Genomic DNA, 22,097 nt, shown 5'->3' with positions numbered 1-22,097 from the left:
CAGCAGAGATGTAGCTTCACTCTGCAAACTGTAGCTGAAACTTTCCCTGCAGTGTCACTGGCACCTGATCATTATTCCAAGCGGTTCAAGAAGGAGACCACATAAAAGCAGAAGTATTTGAACACAGAATTATGGCCTATAATCCATCTGTCAGACAGCCTTTACCTTGCCCTTATCACAAGTCTCCAGGTCACTCTGTATAAGACCAGAGAAGCCACATCCTAATGATCGCTGATGCTGCAGACGAGCAAAAAGTCTCAAACACCAAAGTAAAAGCTATTGGTTTATATATAGATATATATATATAGATATATACTGTGTTTACAGAGTCAACAAGTTAAATGCAATATTCATAAGAGCATTAACAATAAAAATACAATCTGTGTGTAGCCAAGTACAGACTTAAAATGGTAAAACAGGAAAAAGGATCTCACCAAAAGTACAAATATACAGTACAAATTGATTTATTTAAAACAGTTACAAAAAAAGCACAACAAAATAGAGATTATCCTTAGAATTATTAATGCTTTGTTAAAGATCAGGTAGGAGGAAAGGGGCAGGAACAAGGTTGGAGGGGAGCACCTGACTAGTTCTAAGGCTTTAGATACAATGCGGTCGGTTACATGTTAATACAGCCATTACATAACTGGGATTATAGTTGAGGGATCAGCACTTATCTACAAAGACCTCCTTGCCTCAGGGTAGCCCAGCTGGTTCCCCCAGTGCCACATGTCTGTTTCTCTGCTTTGCATGGGCAGACCCTCCCCTGGCGCTAAGGTGCCATGAAAGCGGAAAACAACTAGAATGTGCACGGGTGCATTTGCAGGGTGGGGTGGCAGCAGCCTAGAAGGATGTTAGGGGCAAGTCCTGTCCTCCATGGACAAATGTGAAGACCGTGGAAGGGCCTTGATCATCAGCATTTTAAGCCATACATGGAACACACCCTGGGCCAAACTCTGTACAGAATGTGCATTCGTAGCCATCTTAGCAGCTTCTGCAAAGTTTCAGGCCCTAGGACAGCCTGAAAGACAAAGAGCAGTTGTGAGTGACGCTAGGGAAAGGCACATGTACTGCTGTGGGCAGGAACTAGCATTTGGGCTACTCAAGCTGCTGTAGTTTCTTTTACAATATTTTCTGAGTAACAAGGATTGTTAGTTCTCTATGGGGGAAAGTGACTTCAAGTGTGGGGTGGGGATGGCGGGGGGGTGGGGACACTTAATGTGAAAAGTGCATTATACTCGCGCACCTGCTGGAAAGGGGAGGCAGAGGGGCCTCTGCAGCTTTCCTTCTTTCCAGACAGAGCTTCCTCTGCATAGTCTGGTAGTGATGAGCGCTTGTCGCTTGGAACAAGTCTCATGTTCCTGGAGCAACAGTGTACGCATAGCCTAGAAACAGGCCTGGCCTCTGCTGGGCAGCTGACCCAAGGAATGTTTCATGAGATGGGACAGATGGCTACAGACACCCATCATTGCATCCTACAGACTCTTGCCACAGAGTGTGAGCTGGGTAAGACCAAGGCTAGGAGGCCTCCTCCTCCAGGGAGGACAGACCACAGCTCTCTTCCCCTTCACAATAGCAGCAGGAAAACAGTACATTTCTCTGAGAAGCCTGTCACATCTCTGCCAGCAGAAAAGCCTGGATAACTATCTCATTCCACAATGTCTTCCTGGCTTTATCTCCTCCTTTCCCTGTAAACCTAAGAAATAAAAGCCTCCTCCATGGGCTCATTCATAGCCTTTCTGCCTACAGCAGAGCCTGTCTCACACACTCCCTATCTCAGGAGAGCCTCAACGCCCAACACAACAACCACCACAGGTGCTGAGCGACACAGCCCAACCCAGTAAGGACAGATTCCAGTGATTACGAGTACTGCTAAGCTGGGCTAGAGGGCTGCCAGTGGCCCCCTCCTGCCCACCACCTTTGGGGCAAGCAGCCAGATGCCCAGATTCTTCATCTCAATGCCCCACCATGAGATGTGCCCCAAACCGTTGCTTCCATAGGAGAGCTGGCAGCTGAAACATGCACAACAGTGGGACTGACAGGGAGTCTGGGTAGAAGCACCAAGGTCAAATTCACCCTGACCTGTTCCACAGAGCTCAGAACCACACTCAACAGATGGGCAGCTAGCCAAAGTCCAGGCCAGCGGCCAGGTAAACACCAGGGTGAGCACCTTCACAGCCCTTCAGCTGCCTACAGTACAAAGCTATTTTAGCCACACAGCATCTTGCCTCATACATCAGTGTCTGCCCTTTCAGACCACTGTTCAGTGTGGCCGAGATCTAGGAGTAGTAGTTACAGTAAGACACATGAGATAAGGCAGGCTCTCCAAACCCTCTCTCTAAATGACAGAGACTTCTATGTTCAAAGATGCACATGAGGGGCTCTGCACCCTTCAGCTTCTCAGACATTCCCTCTATGCGTGCAACCAGCCCATCTACATTCACACGCCATACGTATGCAGGATGTCTTTCTTAGCTGCCTGCCACAGCTCTGAATTCTTCTGCATGCACCATGCAAAGAACAGGAAAGAGAACCTGGGCTCATCTGCCTTCTGCCTTTGGCCACAGACACCCTGGATATCCTGAGCGTTAAGTACTAACCAACATTAATCGAGGTCTTTGCGTAGGAGAGTCCAATGAATAGCAACTGTGAAACACACAAGGTGATGAGGCCAGGCACCTGGGCCCAGACAGTATGTTTTACTGACAAATGATGCCATGAAAACAGCATCTGTTCCCACAGCTGCTGCGTCCAAGGAGGCAGAATCTTCACATGACAGCATCACAATGACTTCATATATTTCAAATGCAGCTGATGAGATCGGAAGCAGTGTGTCATTTGGGGGAAGCTACATGTGATACAGGCAGCATCCTCACTCTGGAGAAACCTCTGTGAGGCACAAACACTGAAGGCATGAGTAGCGCATATGTCACCTAAGGCCTGAAGAGAAACTGTCCTCCTGGTGCAGGCGTTTCAAAGGCAACAGAAATGGCTAGCAACGTGCTAGGAAAACAGGACTGACAGCCTGGATGGAAGGGACATTTTGGAGACTCTCTAATTTGCCTAATACCCAGGCAGAGCACCCCTCCATCACACAGTCAACTGAAGCCAACCAATTACAGGACACATTCCTGGAGAGTGTGCAGAACAGCCCTGAGACACCACCACTGCAAGCTGACCGAGGGACGGCTACGCCGAGGAGAGATGTGGACACACAAGCCATTTGGGGAAAGAGAGAAGTAGTGCCCTAGCAGTCAGGCATGCCTGACAGAAAACTTCAAGAAGATGAGAGAAGGGAGACGGAAAATGGTACGCTGAACATCAGGAGCAGCATCAGGACTCTAGCGGGGACCTGCACACTGAAAAGAAACCCTCTCAAAAGCCTGGTCCTAGCACAGAGATGGGCACCTTAATACAAGGAATACTTAACCCAAGTTAAATCAGTGAAGACTCTTATCCTCAACATAATAGTGACTATTTTTTATTCTAGCTAAGCAGTTAGAGCTGGTGTCATAACACACCAACAGAGAGGGCAAATTAGTGTAACTACAGGAGCCTTCACTTGAATGGAGTGTTATTACCATAATGAGGTATTAATATACATTTGTATTAAATCTCACCGTGAAAAAGACTACTCTTGATCTTACCATGTTGTTCTACAGAGGAACTCCAAAGTGAAGCAGCAGAAAAACTAACACAAAAACACCCCAAAATGCCCTATGATGCTGTGATATTTTTAGAGTCCCTGCATTAATCATAGAACTGTACTTAGCAGAAACTTTGTACCTTGCCTGCACATGCATGAACACCCGTCTCTTGTCTAGAGCTTATTTAGGAAACTGCCTGCAGGGAAGAATTAGCCATCTGGAAAGTTTTCTTCTGATTTAATTACAAAATAGTCTCGGTCTTCTCACAGAAAAAGGATGTGTTTCCATCCTTCGCTAGACAATGCTGAATATATTTTACTCCAGCTTTAAAAAAAACAAACACCAAAAACCAAAATTCAACCAATCAAAAAACCCCAACCCCATTCATCCATAGGCTAAGCCTCTGCAAAAGCTATAAGCCCAAGAGATTTTTTTTTTAAAGTTATTAACATGGGAAGAAAGATTTGATTTGGTGGCAAATGTCTTTTATAGCAGGAAACTGACATCTCCCATCCCAACTCGTGTCCCATCCCAAGTGCTCAAGTTCCCTATTCACCTACACCCAAACCCATCCTTTTGGTCCTTCCTCTTGAATTTCTGTGATTCATTCAAATCTGTACATTCTTTGCAAGAAGAAAGAGCAGTTGGATTCAGTGGAAGAGACATTAAACAGAACCACCAGAGAAGCATCTCCATCCTGCCCTCAAGAGCTCCATTGGTGAACGGTCCTTTTAAAGTGCATGTGTGAAGAAAAGGGATACTGGGAGTAGAGCCCCCTAAACTCCAGTGGGGACCCATCTCTCCCCATCATGAGAAAGGAGGAATAAAATCTTCAGCAATTTTATCTGCTACCTTAAGCCGTGTCTGCCCTCCTCATCTCCCCACCTATCCTGAATGCTTAGACCCTGCCCTGCAGGGAATCAGTTATTCAGGGAGGTGTGAGAAAGCCCCAGCCTCCAACCTCTGGAATGGTCTCATCGCAAGCTCATGAGCACATCCCTGTTCTCTACCCCAGCTAGCCTGTTGCTGCTCCCTGAGGCACTGGAGCCCCCTTGATTCCCCAAGAGGAACTGGTCAGCCACTGAACTGGAATAAATCCAGTCCTGCAGGGCAGAAAGCAGCCTTGCTGGTGAACCTGTCACAAAGTCTGTGCAATTTCTCCACCTGATGGTGAGGCTCACCTACAGGGGATGCCCTAGCTCACAGCCTCAAAGGGATCATTTCCCTGCATTAGAACGCCCTTCGATAGACAGCTTGACCTCCTGGGGAATGAAAGAGGGACGGAGCAGAGAGGGCCGAGGCTCCTCTGCCTGCACACTGTATCTTTGGAAGCCTGGGGCTGTCCAGCTGTGCTGACTGCCAGTCTCAGGCTGAGAGGGTTCTGCATGAGAGCTCTGGGCTGCGCTGTCCCTATCTGTGTGGCTCTTCCTTTCAGCAGCTCTGTCAGATGGTTCTCTGGACCCCTGAGCTGTTCTTTCAGATCTCTCCCTAGTAGGTATCAGCTGATCTGTGAGAGGGTAGTTAGCCTGAGAAGCAGAGTTGCCATTCATGCTCTGTAAACTGATTGATATGCAGACATCACCCACTTGCAGCCTGTGACAGGGCAAAGCAAAGAGCTGAGCAGTCCGCCCAGGGCTACAGGAGGACCAACCCTGGCCATACACAAAGAAGGGGTGCTCTGGGGGCACGTCAATGCTCACTTTACTTTGTTGCTCCCCAACCACAAAATGCAGCGTGACAAGCCCAGGCCACTGGCTTTCCTGAATATCCACCACGGTGCTGGAGTCGATCTTCAGGCCCCCGCTCACCTCCGCACTGCGAACAAAGTCTTGAGTCTGCAGGTCCTCTACCCGCTTCAGCTCTCCTGTAGCCAGCTGGATGATGGCTCCTTTCATGAAGTGAGAGGGCAAGTGTGAGGAGCTGGGTGGCTGCAGCTGGGCCAGGTCCTTTTCAAGCACGCTTCCTCGAGCCTGTGCATCTGGGCTCCGCCTCACCAGGGTTTCCAAAGTGGAAGACCTGATGGGCTCAGATCCAACGGGAACCAGGACTGGCTTGCCGTTGGCTATCACCATTCCTTTGGTTAACTGTCTTTGTCTAACCGGCTCTTCAGGGGACATTACATACGGACTCCTGGACTGGCTTTTCTCAGCAGCAGCCCTTTCCACTGTGTTCCTTAGCACATCCTTTGACTCCCCCTGCTGATCAGGGATATTATGGCAAAGGTTTAAAGGGCTCGAGTCATCTTTCCTCTGGGCTGCCAGAATATGATAATCCTGAGATGCCAACACCCCCACCACCCTCTGAACCTCCAGATCAGTGTCTGGGGTGCTTCTGTGAGCTGGCACAGAGACCTCCGTTCCCAACGTCTGGTAACCTGAAAGGAACTGTCCATCGACCACACATCCTGCTGCAGCCCCTGGCAGACAGTCTTCAGCTTTACTGCTGGCAGAGTCTGCAGCCTCGCTGGTCCTCCTCACCACATTATGCTCCAGATGTCTCTGTCCACCATTGGCAGCAGCTACCTCTGAACTCAGCTGACTGTCTTGCTGAGGAGACTCTGGGCTTCCACCTGCTGTAGGTGTCTCATATGCTGAATACCCCGGTGGGAGGCGGGACATCTGATAATAAACAGGAATTCTACCTGGTGCGATATCTAACGGCTGGGTCCCAGCATGGTGCTGCATCTGGCCAGAAGGAGAGATTGCAGAAGCAGATTTGTTGAAGGTGTGGGTAGGAGAGGTAGTCTGGGGGGAAGGAGCGGCTTCTTCCGTGAAGAGAGAGGCATATGGCACAAAGTGGGGGACATGAGAGGCGGTGAGGTTGGTGGAAGGAGACAGGAGAGGACTAGGCAGGAAGCCAGGAGGGACAGCATAGGGCACCGTGTAATGCGAGCCGATGAACTGTAGGGATGTTGGAGGGATCTGCGCGTAGTGGATGGGAGGGTAGGGCACCCCTGGGTGCTGAATTATTGGCGAGGTCACATTGAAGGCAGGGGGCAGGGGGCTCACATTCACCACGGGGTGCAGACCCGTGGGGGAGAAGGTGGCGGGTGGCACTGCCACTTTGTAGAGCATCCCATACTGGTCCACCGTCAGCCCCGACACTGCTTCTGCGGCCTCGCCAGGGCCATAGCGCAGGGCCGCAGGACCCGGCCCAGCTGTCCGGGCCCACTCGGGGCCCTCGCCCGAGGCCTGGGCACCCCCCGCCCGTCCCGCCTCGGTGCCGGTGCTGGCGGCGGGAAGTTCCCGCTTCTTTGGCGGAAGGCACTCCTGGCTCCGCTCGTGGCCCGCTCTCATGGTGCCCCGTGGTGTCCCGGCAGCCCCGGCCGCGATGCTCGTTCATGGGGGCACCCGCAGGGGCTGCCACACGCTGGCTCCCAGATCCCCGCTGCCGGCCGCCGCCTCACCTGCGCCAGGAACAGAGGGAGCCGTAAGTCCCGGCCCTGCTACCGAGCCGCTGAGGGCCCCGGGAGCGGAGAGAGCGCCCAAGCCGCGGGGACAGAGAGAGTCCCGAGCCCCGGCCCTGAGAACAAGCGAGGCGACGACCCCTAGCCCTAGTCCGGGTCTCCGGCCCCGGAGACGGAGGGCGCCCGAGCCCGGTCACCGGCCCCGGCCCCACCCCCGGCCCCAGAGCCCCGGCCGCGCCGCGCCCCGCCCCGCCGAGCCCGAGGCGCCGCAGACACGCCCAGCCTCCGCGGGCCCGCCCGGTGCCCACCGCAACCCGCGGCTCACCCGCCATCGCCCGGCTCCTCCTCCGCGACCCCCATCAGCCCCGGCGCCGCCCGCGGCCGCCTCCGACCCGACCCCTCCCCGCGCCGCGGCGCGCGGCGATGACGCGCCGCTCCGCGCGGCGGAAGCGCCTCACCCGTCGGCAGGGGGCGTGGCGGCGCCGTGCCCGCGCTGACGTCACGGGGCGCCCGCAGCGCCGGTTGTCGTGGCAACCAGCCACGCCCGGCCGGGCCCGACGGCGCCGCGCCCGCCGCCCGCCCTGCGGGGCCGCCCCCAGGGCGCCGGGCGGAGCCTCCCGGGCTGGTCCCGGCCCGCGCTCTCGGCGGCGGCGCCGGGCGGCCTGCGGGGCCGGGGTTCGCGCAGGGGCCCTCCTGGCGGAGGGCCGGCCGGGGAGGCCGGGGCGCGGAGCGGCGGGACGTGCTCCCCGGGGGACAGGGCGTGCTGCCGGGCCGGCCGGCGGAGGAAGGCGCCGCCGGGAGGACGGACCTGCGCCGAGCCCTCGGCTCGGCCAGGCGGGTCGGCCGCAGGGGGCACGGCGCAGGAGGGGCGACGTCCTGCCGCTGGAGGCCGCGCCCGGTCCCCGGTCGCAAAGAGCGCGTCGTCCGAAAGCAGCGCGGTCCGCGTCGTGAGGCGTTTGTCGTCTCGCGCGCCTCAGACGGACTTTCCCGGGCGGCCAGCCGGGACACGGGGGTCACGGCACCCCGCCCGGTTTTAACTGCGGGGAGCCGGTGGTGCCGCTCCCGGAAGGATGCCTCCCCACGCTTCCTCCGCGCAACCCCTCGCCTTTAGTCTGAACGCGCCCCTTATCCTGTCTCGCACCTACGCTCCGGGCGGTCTCTTGCTTGTCTCGGTGCCGCCAGCGACTCCCCGCGAGCGTGCGATTTCTTGGCATTCCTCGATTTTTAAGGTGACAAAAGATCCTGGGAAGCGCAGGGAGAAAAGCTGCCCGGAGCGGGGGCCGGCTCTGGATCCCCTTCTGGAGATCCCTCTTTCGTTGTCGCACGCCAAGCCTCTCCCGCCCCGAAGTCCAGAGCCCAGCTCCGCGCAGCAGCGGCCGCACACCCGAGCGGCACCCGCTCCCCGCGCCCCTTCGGGGCGGTTTGGGTTCCCCTCCCTGCTGGGAACGCAAGCCGGAGTCGTTCCTTGGGTGCTGCCGCTAGTGCACGGCCTTGCCCGCCACGGGCCTGGTCTCAGAATAATTTCCCCGCACGTTGTCTACGTCAGATGCCCTGCTCTGTGCCCGCTGACCGCTGCCACGTTACAGGCGCAGAGCTGAGCCGCCGGTGTCAGGGAAGCGTGACGCTGTCCCCGGAGTCACCAGCGAACGCTTAAAAGGAGGAGCACAAGAAACCGGCAGGTTCGGAGCGCTCTCCCTGCGGCGAGCGCCGCCGGCCGCCACCCAGCAGCTGAGACTTCCTCCCGGGCGGCGGGGCGGGCAGCCCGAGCGCTCCCGCGGCCGCGGCGGGATCCGTGCGGCCCCGGCCGACCAGGCCCCGGTGCCGTCGCTCCGCGCCGCGGAACCCTGGTTGCGGGCGGCGCGACCCGCCCGGCCTCACCACGGGACAGCGCTCGCCGAGGGTACCGCCCTGCGCGTGACGTCATCAGTGACTGCCACGGCGCAAACGCGTCGCTCCTCGCAAGGCAGGCATCCGGGTGCTTCCGCCGAGAAAAGTAGTGCGAGCGGCCTTTTCCGCCTCGCCGCCGCTGGTGCTGCCCCGTCTCCCTGCTGTCCCCGCTGAGGCCGCCGCGGCCGCGCCCTCCGCCCGCGGCCGGTAGAGGCCGGGAGGCCGAGGGGAGCGTGCCGGCGCGCGGATCCCTCCGCCTGCGGTATCGGTGCTGCGGCCTCGCCGCCGCCATTTTGAATGCCTGGCTCCTGCCGCTGCCGCTTCCTCCGCTGCAGGGACCGGCCTGGTGAGTGGGGCCGTGGCGCCCGCCGCCCCAGCCCGCCTCCGCGCCGGGCGTTCGCCGCTCGCCCGCCCCTCTCCCTGTCCCGCCGGTCAGGCCGGGTCTCTGCTGCCGCGGCCCGCGAGGTCCCGACCGCCCCGGGCCCGCGCGTACCTTCGCCGCCTTTGCCCGCCGCCGAGCTACGCGGCCGGGCTGCGGCCCTGCGATAGCGCCGCGGGCTTTTCTGCCGGTGGAGGCCGCCCGGTGCACTCTCGCGGCCTCTGCCGGCGCGACTTCCCGCGGGCCGCCTGCCCGCGCCGGCCGCCTTCGGCCCTCGGCCGCAGCCTGGGCCCCCTGCCTCCGCCCGGCAGCCCGAGCCCGTCCCGGACTCTGCCCCACGCTTCTGGGTTGGCCTGCTGCCTCCCAAGGCACAGGGGAGGGCTTTTTACGTGCTTCGGCTTTTACCCGCTGGAAAGGCGTTGCTGGCAGGGTTCTCTCTGCTCCCCTCAGCCCCTGTTACTGGGACTCGGGTGATCTTGTATAGCGTTTTTTGAAGTGGAGAGTGTAGACCTGCAGAAGTTCTGTCAGTACGAGATGTCGTGTGACTCTGTCCGTGCTGGAGGCCCTGGGCGTCTAAGAAGTAGCTTGGATGTTTGCGTCCATCTGTCCTTTGGTATTTTATTGCTGGTGCCACACAGCTGCTCAGAGTGTTACAGTTAGCGTCTCTCTAATACTTACAGTGTCTGTGTGTTGTCTTACAGTTGCATGGATTTTAATGGAAGCAAAAACCGATGATTTCTGGCCAAAGGTATTTGCAATAAGCTGCAAGTATGGGTTTGTGTTAGTGGTAGACTACCATTTGAGAATCAATCTGTAAAGACAGTTTCAAGTCCCTTCTTCAAGGTTGGTTAAGTTCTATCTCTTCTCTCACAAGCTAGAAGACACATTACAAGGTTTTTTTATAATAAGCATTGGTTTTAAAGTTTGCAGATAGAGCAGTTGTGTGTTTTATTACATTGTAAATGAGGCTTAAAAGTGCTTAGTGATGTATTTTAGTTTCTGATGCTTGAAATGTTAATGGAACAGTATGGAATCCCAGTGAAACACCTTTGGAAGGGTAACATTGCACCTGCATGACCTGAAGGTGTATTTGGCCCATACTGGTTTAACCAAAGTAAAATGTATGTGTATTTTCCCCTGCGTAGTACCCCCAGCATCTTACACTTAAAATGGCAGAGATTTTTGTGTTGTTAAGTCTTCTTTTTCTCTTTTTCCTGTTCTGCTTCTATGTGATAGTGTACAGCTGCTTTTTTTTGGTATGCCTGTCCCCTCACCCCCTAAACTGCACTTGTTATTTCTTCCTTTGTTTATTTGCATGTCCCATTCTATTGCCAAATTCTTCCTTTTGCCTACTCATGCGCGCTCTGGTATTTGGCACAGGATTTGAAAACTTTACTTGGGTACCTGAGAGCTCAACGAAGGCAAGAGATTTTGTGTTTTTTCTGAGGGGTTCAGTGTGAACCCCTTGATTCTTCTGTGGTGGGAGAAGGAGGGAAGGTATTTAAATTCCTGTGAGTTGAGAAGGGGAAAGTAACTCTGGGGTAACTGTTTTGTGAAGGGATCCAGCTTTTCTGTCTCCAGTGTGTGAGAGAACTTTCAGATTTCCTCCTTTTTTGATTAAAAAAAGCAATCTCTTTTTTTTTTCTTGTTTTGTTCCTGTGACTGCTGATCTGATTTTTTGCCTTAAAGGTGGTATGATAGGAATGGAGGGGTCCGCAGTACCTTTGTTGCAGTGTCCTGGCGAGAGAGTAAGGGATACAAAAATGTTCTGATTCTTGATAGCTCCTTTGCATACAGAGTTTTGCATTGGCTTCATCGTAAACTAAAATGAGATCAGTAAGTTTGTCAGGCAATAGTGTAAAAGGGTTGTGAACAGCAGCAAAGGAACTGAAGTTGTCTGTTCTTAGGCATGCAGACAGACCGCACTGGTTAATGCAGTTCAGAATTGGAAAGTCGCCTTTCAAAGTGCAAGGGCTCATAAAAATCTTAACTGCTTTTAAAGTTGATGGCACTCACTCAGTAAAGCTTCTTGTGCCTCTTTAGTATGAATATTTGTTTTTATTTTTGAGTTGGCAATGTATATAACTTCAGGAGATGGGTTCTTTGATTTCTTTGTATTTTTTAATAACAGGGCAAGCTCTTCTGACTGAAAGTGCTAATTTGTTCTAGATGATACTCAGCTGTTCTCTGAGGAAAAGGGTCTGGTCTGCCTTGGCAGCAGGATTACTTCATTGAATGAGAGTTTTGGAGTTAATAAGTGAATATATGATGAAGCTGTAACTCAAAAAACAGAGTTACAGTAACGTGAGTAAAAGTGAATCTGCTAATATCACAAGTGGTAGTATTAGCCTTTATCTGCTGTTTGGCAGAGATGTTATAGGTAAAATCTAAGATTAGAACTTCCTAGGGCATAGCTGAAGTTACCTGGTATATTGTAAAGTTTATATTAATGAATGTCAAAATGCAGCGTCTCGTCTTTCATCTGGTATTAACCAAGGTAAAGAAAGGTGTGGGGTTTTGTTGTTTGGGGTTTTTTTGTTTTTTCTTTTTTTAACAAAGTAGTAGCTAAATTTAAAAAAAAAAATTAGCTCTGCAGGAAAGTGAACAGGCAGTAAAATAACCAAATTACCTTACAGATTGAAATAGTTAGGAAACTAGAAGCAGGTGTGAGATGCAAAGGTAATGTAGGTCAGTGGTGATTGAAATATAGAAACAGAAGCCAGGAAATCTGGAATTCTGATCTAATCTGTCACGCTGATCAGCTATGTAGATGTGCTAACTCTTCTTTGAACGCTTCATTTGTTAGCTTCTTAAAAAAAGGGAAATATTTTCTTCTTTGGCAGGTGTTGAGGTTAGTATTTGTAATGGTTGAAAGCTCAGTGCATCTTTTGAAACCAGTTCAGGAGTTGTTTGGTGTGTATGTATTGTTGTGCTGGAATGGGAACCTCATCGAAAGTGCTTACCTAGTCTCACTAAATTCTGTTGTTGGACTGTAGCCACAGGAAGCAAAGAAAAGAGAGGTGGGGCAGCCTTCAGTTTGGCTGGCTTGTAGGATCTGTTCAAACTGAAGGTCTTTAAGAACAGTGTAACATCTGCTGTCGCTCTCCTGTCTCTCATCTTCCTCTTAGCTTCTGAATGGCATGGTGGCTTGTCTCTTGAATACTCTTGTGCTACATTTCTTGTCTTTTGCATATAACTGGAAATGGGACCATCACTTCTTCTGAGACTTTGTTTTTGGGCGTTTTTTTCCTTATGTGACTTTTTTTTTTCCTTCCCCATGCTGTCTTTGTATGATGCAAAGTGTAACACTGATGCCTTTTATTATCATACTGTATTTTGAAGCCCCCTGCTGCCTTAATTTCTTTTTGATTTTCTGATGTTACTTACTTTCTAGTTCTCTGTTGTATTAAATAGCTTTTTCTCAAGAGAGATTATTTTTCCAGTTGGAATGTTGTATGGTTGGTTGCTTTTTCTCGCAACTCTTTTGTGTTGCCTTTGCCCTTGTTTGCCCTTCTTGATGAGGATGGTGCTCCTTGGTTAGGTGTTCACTGTTTTCTGTATAAATATTGATAATACTAGACTATACACCAATGTCTCTGCTTTTGTTCACAGCTTCATCTCACTGTTTCAACAGAAACAGTGTGTATTTCTGTTTTTACTGCCAATGTGTCCTTTTTTTTTTAAGTATCTGATAGAAGTGTGAAGCCCACTGATAGTAGTATGGAGTTGAGGCCATCAGTATTTTGTAATTAACCATTGCAGTTATTCCTTTCACGTAGTCTAGACGTATTTTCTGCCTTTGTGTACAGGAGGCTTGATTCAGTTTTACTGAAGTGAGCTGGGGAGTTCTGCTACCGATTTCAGTTGGGAGTTGGGTCAGGCTTTAATTATGTAACTTCCCAAAAGCTGTTTTTGCTTGAGGAATGTGATTACTTATGCATGCGTTGGGGTGGAGCAACTTAAGTTGTGTATTTTAGATGTGTTTGAAAATGTATGCTTCTTCAGTCTTGGGTTGCTTTCTAGGATGAGCCAAGTTCAGAAATACTGTTTACAGGAAAAGCTATAACTGGGTATGTATCTTACTTGAATTGAAAATTCAGAAAATTTCCCCAAACAGTAAAGCCCTTCTGTGAATAATTCCATGAGCTTTGATGGGTTTTGTGTCTTAATGTTTCCAGAATTCAAGGCTAAATAATAATGGAATTTTAAAACATGTCTGGTAATTTGATAATTTGTCCTAAACAAGCTGTTAAGCAACTTTTTTTTTATTTCATTAATATATTGAAGGAGTGGTTTTAATTTTTTTTTTTAAGACATAAGCTAACATTTCTGAATAGTTTCCAGAGGGAAGGATCTCAACTCAATTACACATTTAAAGATAGTAAGTCCTTTTGTCTTTACGCTGCAATTCCTGATAGGGGAATATAGCTTGGCTGAAGCACTTGAGCATTTTACATGTAGCTTTTGGTAATATTAGGTGCTTCTTGTAAATATAAAAGGTTATTTGGTGAACAGTCATATTTGAATATTGATTGTATTCTAAGAGAGACTTTTAGCAAGGTTCTATACTTAAATATTTTTGGCATAATGGCATGTTGAATAAAATCTTTAACTTTGAGACATGACAAACTTAACTAGTAAAAGACTGTAGAAGGGGAGAAAATAGCGATTTAGAAGCATAATTTAGATAAAAATGAAATGGTTTTAATACATTATGATTTTTTTCTTGATTAATTTTTTTCACTTTTAAGTAGTTTACTAGGAATGAGTTGCATAAAGAAAGAATGCCTTTTTTTATCAGTTCAGGGGAAGAATTCATGAATAGCAGAGGGAGGAGAATCACTGAGCTAACACCTTTCATGCAATCCAGAGACTAGGAAAAAAGCTGGAATTCTGTTTTTAAAGGAACTTAGACACCAGCCACCATTGGAACTAATCTGAGTTAGGTATTTAACTCTTTCAGAAGCTTTGATTTTGATAGTAGGTTACTCTAACGAGCGAGGCCTTCAAACTGAGAAGGGAGAAGCAGACTTGATGAGGTGGAAGAATTCTGTGTTCAATCCTACCAGATATGGTAAACATTAACTGGTAGGCTCTTTTCAGGTGTTTGGGGATCATCCCTGATTTCTAGAGCTTGTAGTTAGTAAAGAAATGGCAGAGGAAAACTGCTGCTGTAAACAGAATGAGAAAAGAGGTAACTACTTTTAAAAATTGCCTTGTCATTTATGTTAATGTGCAAAGAATAAAAACATGCCTGTACTGGTGAAAAATGTTAACTAATCCTGAAGAACAAGACCTGCTATTTTGAAGGAAGTTCTAAGCTGCATTTAGCCAGCTAAAGTTAAACTTCAGGTCTGCTATTACTAGATGATATGGTTGTCCTCTCCGTTAGTCATCTTGTGCAATAAAATGCATTTCTGTAATATAGAGAAGTCTGCAAAATTTAATTTTTCATGGCAGTTTGCTATGAACAGCTTTGTAGTTGTCACCTGAAGCTGACTTTTCTTAATCTTTAACATGGTTCATAGGGTGAATTTCAAGATTCTGTCTCATTTCAAGACAAACTATATAGTCAAAATTAGGTGATCGCTTAAGTGTTGTAATTCTCCTGAGCTCTAAATTGTTTAATCCTGTTTATATTTTGCTTTTGTAATTCTTTAGTTTTCTTTTTGTTTTACCTCTCATTATTAATCTGTTTATTGATGTATAGCCTTAATTCCCTCCTTCAGTGCAGTCTGTATGGTCATGTATCAAGTCCCAGTAAGACTTTGATACCATAACTGTTTGACTGCCTTGGCAGAGCCATGCTATGATTATGCTGTGTGTTGTCCATACTTTGTTTACATGATCAGGAAAATCATAAATACTTGTCAATAAATCATCTTTTAGGGCTTGCTGAAGCCCTTTTCCATTCTTTGTGCCTTTTACTATGCTGCAGCTTCCTAGAGTGCCAGCTCTGTCTCCATGGAGGGTGTGAGACCTTGTGCTTGTCTTACTATTACAGCTTGTCGTGGTCAGTGAGCCTAGTCTGCAGTCATGGATTGCTTGTGTATGTGGAAAAATTTGTTGCCTATTGTTCTGTGATGTATCAGAATCCTAGAAAATTGATGCACAAGTAATGCTGAGAGTTGATTTGACTAAGGGGAGGGAAGGGCATGGCACTTCTTATGTGTGTTTCTTCTAGAAAGGAACAAGAAAAGTGGAGCCTCTCAGTTAGTAGTGTGTTTTTTTTTTTTTCTTTAGCTATACATCTGCAAGTGCATACTGGTTTGAACTATACCATGTGAAGTGGTTGCTATCCTGTGTGAATTAATGTTTTCCATCCTGTACAAATATCCATGTAATCTCATTGCCTCCATTCTACCTCTTCTGCCTGTTTTTCCACCAAGTCTGCAAAATGCATGCTTCTGGCCTGCAATCATGCTACTTCAAGTCATAGCATCGTGGGCTTAATAGTTAAGTTACAGCCTGTCCCTGGACAGTAGTTATCCAGATGAACATGGGATTGGCCAGGAAGTGGTGTGGATGATTTGTTGGGTTGCCTTCTGAGTAGGAAAATATATGGACCTCAAAAAGCAAAAGGAATTTTCTTGGGGGCGTGGGAGTGAAACTGAGATTCTGAATGACTTTATCAAGTTTTTTGATACCTGCACAAAACCTGGTTTGTTTGCTCACATGGCTTGGATTTAGGATGATTAGCTTTCCTGACCCCTACAAACTATGGATCTTTGCTTGATGACCAAGGGGCATATGCCTGCTAATCTTAGAGCTCTGGGAGAAATTAGCAGGCAAGACATGAAAAATAAATGCTCAGGCATCCCCAGCTTCTTTGTTCAGATGTTTGAGCTGCACATGCAGCAGTATTTTTTTAGTTAAGTGGTAGTATCTGCCCCAGCAGTCCCTGCTGACTTGGCTTCTCCCAGTTTTGTAGTTATTTACTCAGTAGACCTTGTGTCAATACTATTTTGACATTTGTCACCTGATGTAGTGGGTGATCTAAGAGCTCCAGTCAAAGTTTTTGTGGGCAACACATGGCTCTTCAGGTGTATGTATCCTGCAGATGCCTCTAGTAGGAGTAGTAGGAAGCTGTTCTGTGGGTTGTAGCAAAACTGACCATATTTGTTTCACCTTGCTGTGCTTGGGATAATGCTGCAGTAACAGAGGCATTTAAGCTATTATGCCTGCAGAATCCCAGGGCAGTCAGTAATTATCTGTGCTGTATAAGTGGGAACTGAGACAATGAGGTGGTCTAGGAGAATTAATTTGCTGGTGGTTATGTAGAAGCCATGTCTGACTATGTCTTTCAAATGGGACAAAGTGAGAGATCCAGTAAAAAGGAAGAACTGCTTAATATTTGTTTGAAGTTTTTTTTTGTGTTATGTTCCTAAGCAAACTTGTTGATCTGTTTTCCTGTCCTTATTCTTCTTCTCAATTGGTGTTCAAAATTCATTTTCTCAGTACCTCAGCATGAATGAGATGCTTTTTTTCTAACATGTTCCATTGACACCTAAAGACCATGTGCTTGGATAGGACTCTGTTTTGTTGCCCAGTATAGGAATATGATATGTAGCAGAGACTTATGCTAGAAGCCAGACTGATAAGCAATGTGTAAAGAAAACAAATTCATAGAAAAAAAAAAAATCCATGTTATTTACATCAATGCTTTATATGGAAAAACTTACTGGGATTCTCATGTTGAAATCTGTGAGAAATACTCTCAAACTGAAATGTCATGAGAGGAGCTCTTGGAACAAATAGGTAAAATCAGTGATAAATTACCAATAGAAAGTAAAGTTCACCAGTATCTCTGAAGGAACTCAAAATTGTTCAACTTGTAAATCTGTTGCTATCTTAATCAACACTTTATTTACAACAAGAGTAGGTGGTAGTTTGTGTGATGCCAGTTTTTTAAAAGGGCTCCAGGAGAGGACCCAGGAACTGCATGGTTCTTGACAGGTTCTTAGTAAATGGGTAAAGGTCTTCTGGATTATAAAATTGTTGGATTTTTCTGAAATCTTGACACAGCTTCTAACCAAAGGTTTTTATTGCGTTATAGCACAGTTTTTCAAGGGAGATCTTATTGTGAATTAATAACTAGCTAAGGAAGAAACAAGTGACCAGACAATGATAGAAAATCTATCTGCTTTTGTAATAGGAAGAGGTTATTCAGAGGCGCTCTGCAAAACTGTGCCATTAAGCATGTTCATAAAGCTATCTGGAGAAGAGGAGTGAATAATGAGGTGATGGTTTCATCCTAAAGCTGTGGAACGATTTTGTGATACTAAGGAAGTGTGCAATAAGATGGTAAAATGAATTCATTGTCAATAAATGCAAAGCAATGCCTACACTGAAAAGAAATTACTATAAAGATAAATACACAGTGAAGGCTCTAAGTTGTCACTTAAGCCGGAGGTCTTAGAGCTATCTGTAGGATCTTTATTAAAAATGTCAGCTCAACAGTAGCCAAACAGGCAAAGTGAGTCAAAACATTTTTAACTTTCTAAGTGCAAAGAAAAAAAATCTTCTATGTAAACTCACGGTGCACCCATTGCTTGAATACTTTTTATAGGTCTACTCTTTGTTTAAAAAAAAAAGGTGGAATTCTGAGAGGTAGGGAGCGATATGAAGGAATTGTGCGATGGCTCCCCATACAGGAATAGGTTAGAGTAGGACTTTATTGCCTAGAAAGGGAGGTGGCTGAGGGGTAGATACAATTAAAGGCCATAAAATCATAGATGACATAAAATCAATTAATAGGTGATGAGTACTTACTTTCTCATGGTGTAAGAATTTCATTTAGTATCCCTTACTTGGCCAGACAGCAGGTTTAAAGCAGAAGATAATTCTTCATGGTATTTATAGTTAAACTGTGCAAATTATTACCATGGATATGAATGAGAAAAAGGTTGGATGCTTTCAAAAAGTGATTAGATAAATCCATAGATCTATAGAGAGGTGCTATGCAGAAAGATACTGTTTGTGGTTCAGGAAGTCCCCCTAAGTTGCAGCAAATCCTGGAAGCAGGAAGGTATCGAGGAGATGTACTTTCTCTGTTACTTCCTCTATACACCTGCTACTTCCCGTTCTGCGACAGGGTACTGGGTTAGATCAGTTTTATGTCTTACCTGGTATGGCTGCTGCTGTTCTCTGCAATTTCCCCTTTATGCCCTGTAGTGCATCAATACAGGGCAACAGATATTTGATCGTGCAGTATGTTAGAAAGCTCTCACCATACTATTTAAATTGTTTGGGTATATGCATATTGTGTCATGCGAACAGTCATGCTTAACAGAAAATCAGCAGGAATTACCCAAGGTATATCACAGTAAAGGTCTGTCGGCATTATAATAGGCTTTGGAATAGTTGATAGTAGGTAAGTGTTAATCTGTTCTGGAATGTTTCTGAATAAGTGTTCTCATGTCCAAAGCTTCTTCACACCTGCAGTATCTACCGCTTACACTTACTTGAAATGTCTGAAACTTAAAAATGAGATGAGACTTCCATGCAAAAGAATCTTAAAGTCGCTGAAGGCAGAAATCAAATACCTGATGTAAGAATTTCTTGGTAGTAAGAGAACATTTTCTTGTGGAGGGGAAGAAAAGCCAATCTGGTACGTTGCATGGGAATTACTATGCATTGAAATGTTAGATGAGTGTGTGCACAAGAAAGGAGCTCAAGCCCCAAGGAATAAGCATGTGAAGTGATTTTTGAGGGGGAGACACTATTTTATATGGAAGGGTGTGAAACTCTTCTTATGGGAAGAATTCAAAGGTATATATATTTTTTTTAAAAGCTGAATGATTTAATATTGATTTAAAAAAAAAAAAAAGACCAAGTATGGAGTTGTAGCACAAGGATGGAAGTTCTGAATGTTGGAAAATAAATCATAGCTTTGTCTTTTGCCCTTCGTGTTGTCCTCCATCAGATCAGTTCTGAATTGCTTCCTGCCTGATAAGGACAGAACGTGTGTGAGATACAGTTGCTCTTAGGAAGTAGTTCAGATTGGACTGTGTCTGTAGTGACTGCCTGTTAGTGTGTTACACAGAAGAAAACAGGAGGTAGCCTTGTAACTTGGCTATAATCTGGTTATGAGTCTTATTCTTTAGTTTTTTGCTTTCTGAAATGCTGGTTTCTGCTTGCTTTCCTGTGGTTGTGATGTGAGGAGGAAAAATAATTGCTGATTGCTGATTGTTTATTTATGCAAGGGCATTTGTAAATACAGACTATTCCTTTTGTTCAGTGGCTGGATGATGTTAGGGTGAAATCATATTAGATCTTCAGTGTTTGTTTTCATTTTACCTGCCTTCTCAGTGAGGTAGGAAGTCCTGCCTAAACACTGGTGAAGGATGCAACATAAATGTTCATAAAAAGCTGCATTTAGAATATATGTTAACTTCGCTCAGTGCTGTTTTCTCATTGACTAAAACTATTTAGGCAGTTTGTCCTTTTACTTTCTGTTGTCCAGGGCCAAACTTAACATGCTGAAGCCCTCTATGGGCATACCTACAGAATGTTTTGATCCCATGGCAAGGAAAGCAGCGTGATTGTGCAAGTCACAGGCTGAAGATATCAGTGTTCAGCAGTTTATAAACCCTTCAAATACAGAGTGGGAGCAAAAGGACAAAGCAAGCTGCTGCCAAACTTCAGTTTGTTTGCAGACTATGTATTAGTGTTTCAAAAAGTTTCCATAGAATTCTTTCTTTAAAATAAAAAAGTCAGTCGTGGTTTTAACTTGTAAGAGCCACTGCCTAGCTTCTCAGGAACATTAAAGTTTTAGATCAACTTAGGCTATGGTTCTGCATCCTAGTTAAGTGTGGTTTACTGCTGGAGGGAACACTTTACCTCTTTCCCACTCCATCTTGGATCTCCCAAAGTTGTATGTTCTCGCTGCTGCCTTTGTGTCTGCACAAGCCAAACTGATGTGTCTGAAGACTACTCCTCTTGGGAGGAAAGTAGCAAGCTGGTTTTCAGATGTACAGGTTGCCTCGTGTAGTGCACTGTCCCAGGAATGCCAGTGTCAGCACAATGGAAGGACTGGAACCACCTCTTTCAGCATGAGCCTGCGCATGGGTCATCTTAGTGATTATGAAATTATTGCCTATAGACTGCAGAGGAATATTCCTGCAGTAGTGATTTTATTTTTTTAACTTCTTCCCAATTTTCCAACAAGAGCATGGCTTATCAAAATCAGTTTAGAACCATGTGATATATGTAAGTGTAGGAGGTGAGTCCAGACTTAAAAATTAGGGACTTTAAGCAGACTGTTGCCATCCAGGAAAGAGTTTTTTGGGTTTATGATACTGTTATGTGAAAAACACAAGCTGAGCACTTTGTAGCAATCAGAACCCCAGACTGAGTGTTACTAATTATTAGGAAAATAATAGGGAGCAAAATGGAAGACATTTTATACAAATAAATCAATGGCACATCTACCTCTTAAATGCTGCGTGCAGCATTTTGCTTCTCCTCTCCCCCTTCAGAAAGGATGCAGGAGAATTGTAGAACGCGCAGGCAAGGCAACAAAGGTAATGTCATGGAAGGGCTTGGATGTGAGGCTGCATTTTTCAGACTGGGGAAGATGAAGGAGGGATAACAATGGAAGCATGTAGAATAATTGGGAGCACCTGTGGAAACAAGCAGTTGGAAATGCAGAACAAAAGAAGTAGCTGGGTCGCCATATGTCATGCAGTGAAGCTGTGGAACTGAAGTTGTGTCCTGCAGAATACTGTTGATTCTAGAAGTTTACCTGGATTCCAGATAAAAGCAGTGTGTTTTTTACTTCTGGCTTTGGAAGTTCTTGGGCCACAAATTGTTGAAGACTGCAAGAGAATTCTGAGGAAGTATTGCTACATGCTTCTCCTGTTCTTACACTCTTCCCTAGGCATCTGCCATTGTCAGAGGCAGGGTACTGAACAGGATGGAGCTTTGATCAGACCTGGTATGGCCATTTCTGATCTGCTTTCTGCCTTCTTTGACTGCCCATTTAGGACAGTGAAGGGTTGGCAGATCATGTTCTTCATGTAAATTAGTAGGTTAAGTTGAAGACTACTACAGAAATGAAGGGGTCAACTTGAATTAATTAAGAATAGCTTTTGTAGGAGATTGAGACCACTTCCAGTATGACAGATTCAGAATAGAAACATGAACTTAAGCAGATGTTGTTCATAAGTAATGTGAATCCTTATTCATAGAATTTGGGAGGGCGTTGTATCCTACCTTATTGCAGAATAATTTCATAGAATCATAGAATCATTAAGGTTGGGAAAAAACCTCTAAGATCATAGAGTCCAACCATCAACCCAACACCACCATGCCCACTAAACCATGTCCCTAAGCGCCTCATCTACACGTCTTTTAAATACTTCCAGGGATGGTGACTCCACCACTTCCCTGGGCAGCCTGTTCCAATGTTTCACCACTCTTTCAGTAAAGAAATTTTTCCTCACGTCCAATCTAAACCTCCCCTGGCACAACTTGAGGCCGTTTCCTCTCGTCCTACCTTCCTAGGTAGACAAGCCTTGTGCCTTAAGTTTTATTCAGTTTCAGCTCTGAAGGAAGGCTCTAAGGATAGGCTTATGCAAACAGGTTTTGGGGATATGTAGTAGTGTGTAATTAGCAACAAGTTAACAAGTCTCCAGTGACAGCACGCAGTTAATCTGTGTTTGTCCCTTTTCACTAAGAGTAAATTACCACAGAGTAAAGCAACACAACCAGACAACAGCTAGGAAACAACTAGTACATGCTATATTGGAACTATGGCTTGCAATAATTAACTCTT

The 22,097-nt window shown here is 47.0% G+C and overlaps 2 protein-coding genes across 5 annotated transcripts in view; one reads left to right on the top strand and one right to left on the bottom strand.

Annotated features, from left to right (window-relative positions):
• Nucleotides 1-270: 270 nt before the first annotated feature.
• ATXN1L (ataxin 1 like) lies at nucleotides 271-7,433 on the bottom strand. Of its 2 annotated transcripts, XM_076348850.1 has the most exons (3): nucleotides 7,379-7,433; nucleotides 5,456-7,053; nucleotides 271-1,021 (listed from the first exon to the last, which is right to left on the bottom strand). In XM_076348850.1, exons 2-3 carry the CDS (start codon nucleotides 6,941-6,943, stop codon nucleotides 914-916), a joined length of 1,596 nt encoding a protein of 531 aa, XP_076204965.1. In that variant the 5' UTR covers nucleotides 6,944-7,053; nucleotides 7,379-7,433; the 3' UTR covers nucleotides 271-913. The 2 variants fall into 2 exon arrangements, with proteins under 2 accessions (XP_076204965.1, XP_076204964.1); XM_076348849.1 differs by having other exon boundaries at nucleotides 950-7,053.
• Nucleotides 7,434-8,261: 828 nt separating this feature from the next.
• The window catches only part of AP1G1 (adaptor related protein complex 1 subunit gamma 1), a 55,993-nt gene continuing 42,157 nt past the window's right edge, over nucleotides 8,262-22,097 (top strand). The window contains exons 1-2 of one of the 3 annotated variants that reach the window (XM_076348846.1): nucleotides 9,193-9,286; nucleotides 10,021-10,067. In XM_076348846.1, the coding sequence (XP_076204961.1) occupies nucleotides 9,238-9,286; nucleotides 10,021-10,067 (96 nt within the window). In that variant the 5' untranslated portion in view covers nucleotides 9,193-9,237. Of the gene's footprint in view, nucleotides 8,283-9,192; nucleotides 9,287-10,020; nucleotides 10,068-22,097 lie in introns of those variants that run through there. The other 2 variants (XM_076348848.1, XM_076348847.1) reach the window with 2 other exon arrangements.

The sequence above is a fragment of the Aptenodytes patagonicus genome, chromosome 11 (assembly GCF_965638725.1).
Source record: "Aptenodytes patagonicus chromosome 11, bAptPat1.pri.cur, whole genome shotgun sequence".
Taxonomy (NCBI): Eukaryota; Metazoa; Chordata; class Aves; order Sphenisciformes; family Spheniscidae; genus Aptenodytes; species Aptenodytes patagonicus.
Note: the sequence above shows the minus strand (reverse complement) of the source record. Positions and strands in the feature narration are given on the sequence as shown.